Genomic DNA, 15,783 nt, shown 5'->3' on the forward strand with positions numbered 1-15,783 from the left:
TGGTCGATCTGCTGGATCCTTCGCAACACCGGGTCCTCTCTTTCCTCAGCCCGGTGGACGGGCCTCTCTCTCCTTGCTGGCGGGCTCATAGCCGATCCGGACTGACTGGCCGGACTCCTTCACCGGTGCCGCGATCCCTCTCCGTGCGTGGCGTCTCTCTTGCTGCCATGCCTTTGTACGGAGGGAGATCGCGACCGGTGATGTAGGGGAGGCTCGGGACGCACATGCTTGTCCCGGGAGAGGTGATCTCGTCTTGTGGAGTGGCGAGTCTGCTCCCGGGGTGGAGGCGTGTGCTCTCTGCGGGAGCTTCCCCTCCCCTGGGCGGGCTGAGAGGCTTCGGCTGGGTGCTGCTGAAGTGCGGTGGTCGGATTCCTAAACTGCGCAATTACAGCAGTCATTTCTTGAAAAAGGGCCCGCATCTCCCTCGGGGTCGGGGTAGGGTCTGAACGGTCCGAGCGAGTCGGACTGCGCTCCCCTGGCGCCCCGACCTCTATCTGCGAGGCCAATCGCTCGCTTCTTCCTTCGCGGGGGGCTGTAGCCCGGGTCGTCCGGGAGGTTGGCACATGCTTTCCGTGTTTTCCTACCATTGCTTAAATGAGGTTCCGAACAGCTTTTTGTTGCGGGGTCCCACGGATGGCGCCAAATCTGTTAGGTCTAAAATTGGTAACAGGTTATGGTAGGGCCGGAAGGCTGTTTTGACAAGTCACGGCTGAAGGGCTGGTGGAGTCCTACGCTGCACAAGGGCACAGACAAGAAGATAAAGGGTCAAAGGACCAACCCGGAGTGGTGCTCCGGACGAGCGCTTCGACACTCAAGTCAGTATGAGCAGGAGTGTAGAGCAATGTCAGAGCAAAAGCTTAGGGTTTTGATTTTCAGATCCCTCACCTTAGCACAAGTGAAGGTTATTTATAGTGATTCTGAGCTACCTGTCTAGGACAGGTGGTAGTTCTAAGCCACCTGTCCAGGACAGGTGGTGGCCTCTGTATGGACCAGGTCTCCTACCTAGGAAGGGTAGGTGGAAGTCCCTGATTGGTCCAGGTGTCACACCTAGCAGGGACAGGTGTTGGCTTTCCAGCGGTCCCTGTGAGGGCCACGCGTCAATAGCCAATTGGTTGCTGAGTTCGGACCTCATCAGTGCTGAGTCCGGACCCCATCATAATGGTCGTTTTCTTAACAAAAAATTGTGGTCTGCTTAGGAAGATTTTTCCAATTCATGATAAGATTAAGACAATACAAACTTTGATAGGCTGTCCCATTATATACAGTATATACTTTTCAAATCCAAGCAATACTTTATCCAAAAAGCAATTTCAGTGGGTTTTAATACCGTAGACGCAATTACTAGGGGGAATGCAGTGGGATCCATATTAGTGGATGATCTAATGGACACTCACTTAAATAGGAAGTGGCCGAAAATGATATTTATAGGGTGATCCTAACCCTCTGATCTATAAAAAAATCGATAGATCTGATCAATCTAGGGTTAGGATATTCCCATGGCAATCATTTTTAGGGCACGGGGGCTGTTTCAATAGATCAGAGGGTTAGGATCACCCTAAAATATCATTTTCGGCCACTTCCTATTTAGGTGGGGGCCCAACCAACAAATGAATGGTTTGGATTATCCAATGATATGATGGGACATGTTATGATTTAAAAACTTGTCTCAATAATATAACTCATTCCGCAATAATATAAAATCTAATAAAATCATACTTGAGACAACTGCAAAAGGAGGAAAATGGGGATAAGTTTCACTCAACTCAAGTATACATTTCTGGTACTTATGTTTAGTTGTATATTTACATTTACTTATTTAACTGCATGAGCTTTAGCTTAGACTCTGTTTGGTTGCCACATACTTGACATCGTCAAGGATGTCCCAAGTATAAAATTGATTATTGATTGCCACAATTACGGTTTTCGATTTTTCACAGCGGTTCATTTTTGCGTTGACATTACATACGTACCATCATACCATCATTACGTATTTCAGTATTTATTTTTTCACACGAGCCTTAACGAGCCGAGCCGAGCCGAGCCTGGCCTAGCTCGGGCTCGGCTCGTTAAGCTTAACGAGCCGGCTCGGCTCGGCTCGTTAAGGATTCGAGCCGAGCTCGAGCGAGCTTCCGAGCCCGAGCCAAAATTGACACCCCTAATCACAATCCTACCTTCCATGCCATCATTCTCAAAAAAAGAAGAATTTGTCATGTAGTAGTCCAGTCTTTTTCAGAAAGTACATTGCGCCTACTTCTTAGGATGATCCAAACCGTTCATATGATGGGCCATCGCTTAAATAGGTCATATTGTAAATCATATCCATGTATAGAATGATCTTAACCCTCCAATCTGAAAAGGTTTCTATAATGTGCAATTCCTTTTCAGATTGGAGGGTTAGGATCATCCTATGAAGATGATCTATTGGGTATGGCCTATTTACGCTGTGGCCCATCAATTGTATGGTTTGATCATCCTAAGAACTGGGCCCCGCTTTACTCTTTGAAAAATAATGGACTTCACGGGCACACATCATAGAAATATATTCTATACTCTCTCGCACTCTGGCTCTTCTTTAGCGATAATAGGATAGAATGGCAAAATTTGACCAAAATAACCCAACTCTTTGAATCACCACAGAAGGGTGAGGGAGAATGAGATCTACCTATATTTTTTTAAGAGCAACACGGAGTCATTTTGAGCGATTCTCAGTCTCCTGTTTTCACCCGTTCATATGCTCAAGAGAAGCCTTGAAGAAAATGGTTGCCAAACGCACCCTAAGCTACAATGGAAAGGAAATTTACAAGAGTAACAGTCACAACTAGGCACATTCATCTTAACTATGGACCACCCGAGTGATGAGTCTCGACCAACCAAATGGGCTCTCTAAGGCTCGATATATAGGAGTTAAGGAGGTGGAGGTGATGGCGGTCACTAGTGCTTTGGATCGTCTTGTGAAAGGTGATTCCCTTGATGTGATAATATGGATAAATAGAAGGAATCCCCTTCACATGGCTATTTACTAATGTCATCGAGGAAATTGAGGTGAGTCTAGAAGGGCACATGGTTGTTTTTCAATATGTGAGGAGGACAGCAAATAGCAGTGCCAATCAATCAGCTCGCATGGGAGTTAAGAGAGCTCGTATGGAGTTGTTCGATTTCCTTCTCCCTTGATTTGTTTACATTATCTTTATCTTTACATTTACCATACTTTCTAGTTAGTCTGAGTTTTATCCGAATAATATGAACTCTAGAAGAAATGGAATCATCCTCTCTAGTGAGCATTTTCTTTTAGTTTCTTTTCTCTATCCCCGCACTGGTGCTTGTTTGTTCTTTTTTTTTTTGTTATCTGACCAAATGTACATTTACTTCAATGTTGTCGTATTTATGCAATTCCTATGCATTTAGGTTTGCATCTTGACAATTAATTTGAAGTCCTTTATTCATGAAAGTATTAAGAACCTAAGGAAGAAGTGACGTTCTCATCTTCTTCTCAATTGTTTGAAATCCAATTCCACAGGACACATCCATTACCCGCATTGGATCAGTCACATAGTTATTTTAACACCAGGAGTTTCTGATGGCTTTGGATATGGTGCTAAAAGCCCCGAACCGAGGAAAAGCTCTAGGGAAGAACCCTTGAACACCACCAAAGCTTCAAAAGTGGTGGGCTCTTGAAAAGCAAACAATCTTTTGCCACATCAAGCTACTCTACACCATTCCAATTAAGTCTTTAGGTAGTCAAGCGATACTCTAAACGAGGCTTGTTCCAGATTTATTATCTTTGGTCATATCAAGGGATCCAATCACGTCCAAGTAGGGCCAAAAAGATGATGCTACGTTCTTTAGCATTTTTCTAAGACTTTTCAATTCTCAACAACCCAGATAACACATTTTTGTCTTTTTCTTCTTTTCTCGAATATTTATTGCATGATAGAATTTTATCTCGTTCTTGTCCACAGTGGATGAAACCCTAACAAGTTCACGTATGATTCGCCACTCACGAGTCCTTCAGATGTGGACGTCGCCAACAAAACTTTGTCCAGAGAAACAACAAATTTATCAAACCGCAGTGATAAAACGGTGTATTCTTCTTTTACGGGGGGTTGTATTCTTCTTTCAAGGGGGTGAATTTATCACTGCCCTTTATCAAAACCTCCCTCCCATCTTTCAAAGATTGGACTTAAATGTCACAGGTAAATGCTGTTACAAGTTGTGTGCGCATGTAAAAAGGGAAGTGATAGATTCGTTCTTTATTTATTTATATTTATACTTGGGACAGCCCCATCTAGTGTATTTATGACTACTCTTTTACGCTAGAGGTGGCTGTCCCAAGTAAATAAAAATCATAGGGTTGGAATGATCCTATAGAGCTGATTTTTTGTGGACACTCTATCTATGCGAGGGCCAATCAAATGAATAGTTTGGATCACCAAAACAATATGCCCTCCACTGTATTTTAAGCTAGTGTGTAGATAACTTATCTACACTTGTGTGTAGCATATATCATTTCCCATGCAAAAATATATAAATTGCTCTGGTTGGTAACGGTGGTCCCAGACAATGCATGTGTTCAATTATCTGAACCATTAATATGTTGGACCCCACTATGGATGGTCCATGCCCTAAAAAAATATCTTTGATGAACTATTCTAGCTTTCTGATTTATGGAGTTAGATGGATCTGGACCCGTTGATTTTTATTTCTTTGTTATCAATTAAAGGCAAGAAATTTTGAGAGCGAGGATCACTTGTTGTGCGGGTTTTTGTGTCGTGGTACATCTATAGCGGGAGCCCACTAAAGTGAATGGTTTAGATCAATGTAAAAGGTTTTTACATATCTTTGAACAAAATTGGATTCATAGTACGTAGGAGATTAGGCAATATTTTCCTCTAGAAAATAAGGAAAAATTACAACAAAGTATATGAAGGACTGATCATCAATTTTTGCCTTGTTTGTTTCAGATTGTGAAAACCGATTCTAATTCTAAAACCTATTATTGAACTCAAAATTACACTTAAATTTGAGTCCAATAATAGGTTTAGGTCTGACAATCGGTTGTGAAACAAACAAGGCCTTAGGCCCTGCTCGTTTAAGATTATGACAACCTATTGTGAGTGCTAAACAGATTATTTGAGTCAAATTTAAACATAATTTTGAGTCCAATAATAGGTTTGTCACTCACAGTCAGTTGTCTTAATCTCAAATGAACATGGCCTTAGTGATATGGACCATTCATCTACTCGCCTTAGTGGATAGGTTGATTCCATTAAGGCTAGCAAATGAATGATCTAGATTGTAAGACTTTAGTTCCCAAGACTTTCCCAATTTGAGGGTGAATCTACCACATGTGACTGAAGATGCCTTCATCGGCCTATCACAAGGTAATCCATTCAACGATACAAATAGGAATCCATTCAACGATAAAAGGCCTACAAAAACCAATAATCTAGCTTTTCATGGCAAAACCCTAAACAATGACTGATGGATCAAGTGCCGGACTCCGATCAAGGTAATCAACGGCGACTGGCCAACTCATGGCTACTAGATAGATCGACGGACTAGATCAAAGGAGTGTTGATCAAGTCCGTCAAATCAACAGCGGTGGATCTACTTGTGGGTGCCCAATGTTGACCAAAGGACTGTACTATAGATTTTTTTTCAGATTGACCAAATTGGGCCCTACACAGGCCCCACATTTAACTCATTTTGTGAGGGGCGTTTTTGACATTGTGAGGCTTTTTTAGGTCTCGATCGAGTTGCTCTCACATTTTGCCCTTATACCCCGCTGTTAGAGAGATCACACTAAATTTCTCCAAGTTGACAAAAACACCCCCCCAATTATGTTGGAGTGGAAGCATAACAGAAGCATACAACGTTCAACTTTTCGTACGGGAAAAGGGTGGAAGATTTATTGAAAGGTAGGGACTTTTTAGTACTTTCCTCTTCCATCCAATAGTCGGCCCTTGGGAGTCATCTATCTCCAAACGGCCGGAAAGTGGGACCGTACAACCGCCGTCAGCCTATCTAGGTTTCCGTCTTCGGATAGGCAACCCCAAAACCCAATGGGATAAAAAATAAAGGGCAATGATAAATTCGCACGCCCTTGTAGGATAATTCGCTCCACTGTCACGTCAAATGACGTCGAACTGCGTTAAAGTCCGCCACACCCTTTTTTGGGAGATGATAAATTCGTACCCCTCAGTAGGATAATTCGCACCCTTGAAAGGAGCGTAACTTTGACGTTCAGTGGTGCGAATTATCCTCCGGGAGGTGCGAATTTATCAATGCCCTTCTTTTTTTACGTTTTTTGACGTCGATTCAGAGTAGAGTGGTGCGAATTATCCTCCAGTAGATGTGAATTTATCATTGCCCAAAATAAAACAACTTGAGAAAAAACCCTCCCTATAAATTACAAGATTAAAAACGCCGTCAGTCCCGTCCCTCTTCATTTTCCGGCGCATTTTGCGAACGCGAAAAACCTCCTCCGAAAACAGAAAGAAATGTTGATTTATTCTCTTCTGAGATAAGCAACGAATATCGCCGGAACCCTAACCCTAAAAGCCGGAACCCTAACCTTAAAACATAAATCCTGCCGATCATCTTTTCCCGCACCGGCGAGATTTTCTTTTTCTTTTTCCGTAAGGTTTAATGGCTTCGGAAGATGTAGTCGGAAAAACAACGAGCGAATCGGCTGTTTCAACGATCGTTAATCTGGCAGAAGAGGCGAAGTTAGCGAGAGAAGGTGTAAAGGCACCTGGCCACGCAATCCTCACCGTCTGTAAATCTCTCTTCGCCGGAGGAGTCGCCGGAGGAGTGTCAGTTCCTAATTTCTTTGATTTGTTTCTCTTTTCTTGAATCTTATTATCTTGATTAGTTTGGTTTGTTCTTTCGTTTTGCCTTTTCTTGAACCCTAATTAGGGTTAGAAGTTGTTCTTTACTTTAGTGGTGCTACGATTTTGTTATTTTCATGATTTGTTTGTGAGTTTACTACTGTAAATCCATTGATCTGTTTTTCCCCCCGTTTTTCTTTCTATTAAATTTCTGTGTCTTTTTTTTAATCTTCATATCAGATGTTGTTTAGAATCTAGACCGCTGATGAGTAAGTACTATCTTTTCCTTTATAATCCGTTCCTTTTTCCATCGTGATTCGTTCGAGCTTTCTTAAACCCTAATTTGTCTGGGAGTCTATTTTTTTTTTCTTTCTATTAAATTTCTCTGTCTTTATTTATCTTCATATCAGATGTTATTATTTAGACTGCTGATGAGTAAATACAATCTTTTCCACTGTAATTCTGTCTTTTCTTTCATTTTGATTTGTTTGTGCTTTGTTAAACCCTAGTCTAGGATTTTGGTAATTTCTTTTTATTATTGTTACTTTTTTTTCGTTTAATTTAAAATTTTCATGATTTTCTGCTTCAGTTTTACTTCCTTAACCTCTAGAGTGAAAACTGAGAACTTGGGACTGCAATTTGTTGCTCTACTTGCATCCGATACCGATGGCAATATACTTACTGTCTGTTTTTTTTTTCTTTTTCGGTATTCTTCTTTTTGTTTTGTAGTTACTTACATGTTTATTTTGGTTTTTATATTCTCTCATATATTCGTTTGTTATACTACTTTTTGATTGATCTATTTTAAATGGTAAAATAAGAACAGTTATTACAGTCTCATAGGTCCGAGCAATGTGGTTTTGGTAGGTTCTTTTTATTTTTTCTTTTTCCTTTTGTTTTACCGAAAGTACGCATTTGGACAGTAGATTCTATAGTACGCAACTGAACTCAACTAAGCCTTTGTCCCAAACTAGTTTGGGTCGGCTAATGAATCCTTTAGAAAATTTTCATGAAGAAAGTGAAAGGATCTACCTGGCTCAAATTGACTAAGTCTAATCCTGACAGCAGTTGGGTTCGCCTACATTTATCATTTTCTTCCATTCTATCCTATCCAAGGTCATGTTCTCTGTTATGTTCCTTGCTCTCAAGTCTTTCCTCATTGTTTCTACCCAAGTTATAGACAATAGATTCTATAGTGATTTTGAAAATTTTAAAGAGAAAGGGCGGTTTTTTGAATACTGTGATTGGTTGCAGGCTTAAGAAATTAATGATCTAGAGCTTCAAAATTAATCAGTATTTGAGTTCTTACATTGAAAAGTAAGTTGTAGAATTTAGAAAGAGCCATTCCAAGTACTACAATAGTACAATCCCTTTTAGATAAACGGAAGAAAGATGGAACCAGGTGTATGAATGTTGGTCATTTTTCAGGCATAACATTAATGATCTAGAGCTTCAAAAGTAATCAGTATTTGAGTACTTCTCATGCATATGTGCTATTTTTTGTGATTTATTTTCTAATTTTGGGCTTTGTTAGTTGGTCAATTGGAAGCGTTGTTTTACAAATCAAGTCGGATCATAAAATTACAAGAGATCTAGATCAAATCGTATCCTGGACTCAGGGAGACCAATCTTATGCTTTCTTCTATTTCCATGCAAAGCCAATGTAACTAGAAAGCTACTTAGATAATGGGAAATAAGGATTTACTAAATTCATGACACACACATACTCTTTCTCTTTCTCTTGAAACAGTAACTACATTCTAATAATGGTAATTCCACTGTTGGTAACTAGTGATGAACTACATAGAGAACAAAAACCAATTGTACATGTGAAATAAGTCAGTCTTGGAATATTACCGTCTATGCATTTCACTACTCCAGTCCAATCTATGACTTATTTTGATGACATTAATAATCATATAATGTTATGCCATTCCTTTTGAGTTAATTACATAACAACATAGAACAATAAGCTCATGCATTATTCAATCAATGATAGCATACGAATATTGGTTGCACTTCTGTAATATATGCATGTTTATTATACCATTTGTCTTTGCACTGATCTATGTTGTATATTTCTATTGCAGGTCTCGCACTGCTGTTGCTCCATTGGAGCGGTTAAAAATATTGCTGCAGGTAGATTTTTGTTAACTCATCAAACTGGTTTAAGCCACAAATTGCTTCATATCGTAATTTCTATTTTCTTTGCCTTTTATGAGCTTCCCATAATTTTTTAAGGTCAGCAAATGATTGAAATCTTAATGAGCAGTTGCAAGTAATTACAGTTTCCGTTCCTACAAAAGTATAAATCTAATGAATTATTATGCTGCTGTGTAATATACCCATCGTTTTAGTCGCGGTTATTAGGAGCATAATGTTTGAGTGTATATGCATATTTTCTTGTTCTCCCTTTTCATGAATTCTCTCAAGCAATGTGGACTTCATATGTGCCTTTTTCCCCCCTTAATGAAAAGGCACAATGAAGTTTTGTGACTATGCTATTCTTAGCGATGGCGATCAGGAATCTATGCAGCTTGTTACTCTTGAAATAAGTAATCCAAGAAATGCCATCTGGTATTATTGCTTCTTCAATAGTGCTTACAGACACAACTTGGTCCCCGAAAGCCTTTGATCTCCTATCAGAGTTGCCTATTCTCTGGCCTTCTGCTATACCTTCCAATAGCTCAGATGGCGCTTGCCTTCAGCCTTTTGCTGGCTGGAACAGTGGACTGTAGACGAGTGTTATTCTTATAACACATATATGAATACTGGCAGTTTGGGTTCTAGAGTAGACAAGATAGTTTTTCAACTTAGAGAAGAAACCTAGACATGTGGGAGATTGTCTTTCTTGATTTTTGCACATCATTGTGGCATATGCTTGATCTCGCTCATAGCTCATTCTTTCTTGATGAAAAGATTGAAGAACCTGTCCTCTAAGCCTTTTCCAAGAGCTAGCATTTTGTCATAGCTTTTTTTTATCTTCTTCTTGTCACGCTCTGTATTCTAAAGCAAGGTATGTTCCTTGGTTTTGCACATACAGGTTCAAAATCCTCATAATATTAAGTACAACGGAACAATTCAAGGCTTGAAATATATATGGAGAACTGAGGGTTTTCGGGGGCTATTTAAAGGCAATGGTACCAATTGTGCACGTATTGTTCCGAATTCAGCCGTCAAGTTCTTTAGCTATGAGCAAGCATCAAGGTCCAAATTCTCTCATCTAATCTGCACTCATTCATGGAAGACAAAGCTTGTTTTATTTTTATATGATGGTCATAACCATGTTTGTTCTATATGATAATGATGTACAATTTCTTTTGCATTTCATGTTTGTGAACCTTGGCACTATCTTAATGCTTACTAACACATTTCCTGGGTACTAGAAGTTCTTCCTCATGTATGGCATGAATGCATGATATGTGCATCAGTTACTACATCCTGTTTGATTTATACAGTATTGCTACTTTCTACAAGCTTATATTTTATTCATTTTTGGGATGCTGGCCCACTGAGGTGGAACATTCTTTTATGGCGTTAACCAATGCAGAGTAAAATCGACCTTCAAAATATTCTTGTCAGATGATGTTATATTAAGGTCCCCCTTATATTATGCTATACACTGGAACATGCCCCGTGAGGTAGAATATTCTTTTATGGCATTAACCAATATAGAGTAAAATCGACATTCAAACTATTCTTGTCACTAGAAGTCTAGAATCATCATGTTCCATGGACATAAATGATGTAGGAGTGACTATAAATAAACTGATGTGATCCATTAGCCATAGACTTGATTTCAGTTAGTTTTTTTTTTCCATGAGAGACTTGTTTAGTTTTTTATTTGGGATTTATTCCTATTTCTAGTTATAATTTTATCCTAGATGTGGGGATGCCCACATCAACATATAGCCCACCATTCTCACCCTTTGTTTTCACAAGGCCTACCATCACTTAAGCTCAAACCCACACATCATTGTGGACCCCGATCCTGGAGGACAGAGTGCCGAGGGACGCGAGATCCCCCTACAATCCTCAAAGATCTCCACATGTGAAGGAGAGCTCTACCAAGGAACTCTCAAAATAGGTGCCACCCTCACAGCATAGCATGAGTGGCGATACAAAACGAATGAGATACATCCTGATCCGGAGCCAAGGCTCGAAACCGAGATGTACCTAGAAATAACTCAGAGTCGCCATCCATGGATACACCATGGAACCAAAACAAATGCTCTGTCTGCAACGGATAACCAGAGATACAAAAGGTCCGTGCCTGATTACGAATGGGGAAGGTCCGAAGAGCACCCCAAATTCGTCTGAGTGCAAGCACTTGGTCTCTTATGCCATTTATTATTAACTTCGAAGAGTTTTGGGCGAAAATCATGTGAAATGGGAACAAATATCCCCGAGTGGACGTCTAACTAATCATGCATGACTCGGGGATGAAATAATAAGCATACACAATCATAAATGAAAGAAGATGTGTCACCTAAGCATCGCTAGGTTATGAGTGACATACCTAACTGGTGTCCAACTTCTGGTGGACAAACGTATGCATGCTACAGTTAAATGTATAAGGTATGCGCATGAAAGTAAAAGAACACAACAAAATACAAATCACGACAACACAACAAATCCTAAACTCTAAACGATTTAGCCCGAGTCCTTGGATGGTCTGATGTTCATTAAAGGAAGCCTACGTATCCCCGCCTCCACGAGAATCAGAGCAACATAGTTCTTCACACCTATTCTAAGCTATGATGCCTAAGACACCTAGACCTCTATCCTAGACTCGATCTAAAAGACCAGACTGGTTATTAAAGCTTCTTGAGCGATCATTTAAATTCCAGTGAATTACGGATTTTAGGACACCCTATATGCCCTAATTAAGTGCAAGTAAGCCCTAAGCTAATGCAGGTGGTTCCTTCAACCTGTGTGTAACTAGGCTGTGCTTCCTAAGGAAAACAAATGGTGGACTAACGCATCCTATTCTAGTCATCAGTCGGCGATGTGGATCGCCAACTGATCCGACGGAGGCGCTCCTATAACTCTAGGACAAACCCCTAATTCTAAAACAAGCACACAACAACCACAACAAATCAAGGACAAACCCCCTAACTCTAAAAGAAACTCTCTATCAGGAGAAACTCCTAACTCTAGAGGAAGAACTTTTTGAAAATAAGGTTTTTAAAGTTGCTTATTCAAAAAGGTTTAAAATGCTATTTACAAAGGTTGGCTGGACTTGGGATAAAGATCCCAAGCTGCGCTACGTACCTTATGGAAGAGGATCAAGCCAACTTAGTTCAAAACGAACTCTTCTAATTACTACTTTTAAAACACTCAACACTTTAGATTTTTTTAAGGTTTTCATATGCTTTTGAATTTTAAGATATTTCAATGTTTTTAATGTTTTCAATTTCTAATGTTTATGAGTTTTAAAATTTTTAATGTGTTTGGATTTTAAAGCTTTCAAGGGCTTTCGATTTTTTGAATTTCCGATCTTTTCACCCTTTTGGTCAAAGACCTAAGGGAATAAACAAAGCAAAACCCTAGGGCCAAACCCTAGGGCTGACAGGGGAAACCCTTAAACCAGGTAAACTAATGATCAAGGATAGAGAAATGATCTAACATCCCAAAAGGCGAAGCTCTAATGAGATTGCTAGTCTTTAAAGAAGAGAGACAACAACATTAAGGAGAAACTCCTAACTAATAATACTAAAGAAGAGGTGTAAATGAGTCAAAGACTCTCTAACAACTCTATCAAAAAAGGAGGAGGAACGAGTCAAAGACTCCCTAATAATATCCTTAAAGGACAAAAGAGTCAAAGACTCTCTAACAACTCAATCGAAAGAGAAGGAGGAACGAGTCAAAGACTTCCTAATAACATTCTTAAAAGGACAAAAGAGTCAAAGACTCTCTAACAACCAACCAAAGGACGAATGAGTCAAAGACTCTCTAAAAAGAACCACTAAAGAAGGCAAATGAGTCAAAGACTCTAACAAGGACAAATGAGTCAAAGACTCGCAAATAATACCACTAAGAAAGACAAATGAGTCAGAGACTCTCTAATACTACCACTTAAAGGATGAATGAGTCAAAGACTCTCTAATACTATCACCTAAAAGACGAATGAGTCAAAGATTCTCTCCAGAAAAAAAGGGAGATTCTAACATGAGGCTGAGTAAGACTCCTAAAAGAGAAACTCACTAATGAGGCAAAGCCTGCTTCCTTAAGAAGGCACGACTTTCTAGCGAGACAGAGCTTGTCTCCTCAAAGATACAACTGAATTCCAATGAGACAGTGTATGTCTCCCCTATGGGTTAATTTTCTATAAAACTAAAAAAAAAGGGCTCCCTAAGGGATAGATTCTAAAATGACAAGGCATGTCTCTGAAGGAGAATCACCTTAATGAGACCGATGGTGTCTCCTAATGGGGCTCCAGATAACTCCTTCATTGCCCAATGAGTGAAAATGAAGAACTACCATCTAATGGTTTCTAAAAGACTTGGAAAGTCTACTACATAACAAGGGGAGACCCTACTAGGACTGAGCAAGTCCCATAAAGATGGGCTTGGGCTAACGCCTTCATCGCCTTCTGCTAACTTTGCAATGAAAGGGAAAGAAAACTGAAAGAGTTTCAAATAAACTCTAATAAACTCCCTAAGTATCTCACAGGTCCTATCCAAACATAGCAGTGTTAATACCATTTCTATTCACAGATGCTCAAATCTGGGCTTATTCCTGCTGCTTATTTTAAAGGATGATCAAATGCCATAACAGCGCTCACAAAAGATTAGAGTAAGAATTTAAATTGCTGTGCGATTTTGTCAATGGGGGTCTTACTCGTCTACCAAGGCAATTAATAGAGGTAAAAATCTGCCAACATTTCTAAATGCTAAACAACAAAATGCATTACAAAACTTTATTATAACAGAATTGCAGTACAAACATTCACATTATTAGACTCAAAGTTTAAGACAAAAGGAACCAAAACAAAGACCCAATCCTGTTTATTCCACCATTCCCAGAAAAAGCTATCAAGTAGTCTTATCTTCCAAAATGCACACTACTCACACGAAATAATTATAAAACTACTAGAATACAACATTATGTGAGCATGGACTGAACTTTTGTAACCTGTAGTGCCAAAAGTGAAGCGAAAGACCAATTTGATGTAACCTGTAATGCCACAGGTGAAGTGAAAAACGGATTTTGGACAACTTGTAGTGCCACAAATGAAGTGAAAAAACTGATTTTGGATAACTTGTAATGCCACAAATGAAGTGAAAATTTGATTTTGGACAACTTGTAATGCCACGGGTGATGTGAGAAAGTGCCCCAAGTCATATGAAAAACTGATTTTTAGCAATTTGTAATGCCACAAATGAAGTGAAAATTTGATTTTGGACAACTTGTAATCCACAGGTGATGTGAGAAAGTGCCCCAAGTGATGTGAAAAACTGATTTTTAGCAATTTGTAATGCCACAGGTGATGTGAGAAAATTCCCACGTGATATGAAAAACTGATTTTTAGCTATTTGTAATGCCACAAGTGATGTGAGAAAATTCCCACATGATATGAAAAAATGATTTTTAGCAACTTGTAATGCCGCAGGTGATGTGAAAAACTGGCAACTTGCAATGCCGAATATGAAGTAGAAACACTAAATTTATGCAATTTGTAGTGTAACACATGAATTGGAAAACTCAACTTGTGACAACATGAGTCAAAGCCCTTCCCTTCTAGAACCTGATGGAAATGAACTTCTCACTTGCAAATTATGGTTGTAATACAAAGTGAGTCAATACAGATTACACTTCAACACATTATGACCGTTACAATGCAAGTATTATCAATATAGCGGAATGATTATCCACAGTCATGCTAGTTATGTATCTCAAACCCATCAGGACAATATTCCACAAAGTCCTGGTGATAGAATTGGATTTTAATCTGTGAGAGGCATTATGAGATCTGGGTCCGATCAATGAAGATAAATGAAACTAATCAAAATTGCATGGCTCAAGATGTTATTCAAGACGAGTCCAAACAACCGACCAACATAGGAGTAAAGCCTAGCCAATAATAACAAATAGAGCTATGCATTTCAATCCTTTATTCTAACTTTTGAAATGAGTAATTCAGAATGGAAATATGGCATGATTGATAAAGATGGATACAGTAAACATAACCGTCTGACCTGAACCTCTATTTTCCAAGAAAACATGAATACAAATGATAGATCTAATAGGGGAATAACCATCAAAATGACAAAACTTCATATCATCTGATAATTCAAACATTTATACCCTCATCATGGGGTAAAAAAACGAGATCAAATAAGGCACACAATCAAACCTTCGACATGGGGTCTCCTGTGTAATCAGATGGTACTCATACCCACGACATGGAGTAGAGTAATAATCTGATTTCCTACATCAATACAAAAAAAAAGAAAACAAGAAAAATTGTCGTCTCACATTCAAGAGCCAACTTATACCCAATTCATGAATTGCTGCTACAATACCAGAAAAACAGGGTAGATATCTATGCAAAATTTCAGCCATACAAAGTTTAGAAGAGTTACCTTGTGCTGGGTTCAGAGTAGCACTGCGAATTATCAAAATTGCTAGAGACCCTCAACGAAGATGACCGCCATGATCATAAATACCGACGAAGCCAACAAATCAGATTTCAATGTTACGGACGACGATCTGAATTCCGATTTACCAGAGCAAGGACACTTAGCCGAGAAAAATGGCCGGAATTGGATCTCTACCAAAATCGACGAAGAGAAAAAGCCGAAGCCTCTCTCTGTCTCTCTATTGATTTTCTGCCACCCCCCCCCCCCCCCCCCCCCGCGCGCCTCTTTCTCTCCGATTTCGATGGACAGAAGTGGGCTTGTAGTGATGATTGAGGGTAGGAAATGGTGACTGAGAGACGGTGATGGAG

General features: G+C 39.4%; 1 protein-coding gene across 1 annotated transcript in view; it reads left to right on the top strand.

Annotated features, from left to right (window-relative positions):
• Positions 1 to 6,377: 6,377 nt before the first annotated feature.
• Positions 6,378 to 15,783, top strand: part of LOC143890421 (mitochondrial adenine nucleotide transporter ADNT1) — a 28,896-nt gene continuing 19,490 nt past the window's right edge. The window contains exons 1-3 of the mRNA XM_077395089.1: positions 6,378 to 6,815; positions 8,921 to 8,969; positions 9,874 to 10,037. Of these exons, the coding sequence (XP_077251204.1) occupies positions 6,649 to 6,815; positions 8,921 to 8,969; positions 9,874 to 10,037 (380 nt within the window). The 5' untranslated portion in view covers positions 6,378 to 6,648. The remainder of the gene's footprint in view (positions 6,816 to 8,920; positions 8,970 to 9,873; positions 10,038 to 15,783) is intronic.

The sequence above is a fragment of the Tasmannia lanceolata genome, unplaced genomic scaffold (genome assembly GCF_043159265.1).
Source record: "Tasmannia lanceolata isolate RefF3 unplaced genomic scaffold, GAP_Taslan_0.1 ptg000013l, whole genome shotgun sequence".
NCBI classification, from domain to species: domain Eukaryota; kingdom Viridiplantae; phylum Streptophyta; class Magnoliopsida; order Canellales; family Winteraceae; genus Tasmannia; species Tasmannia lanceolata.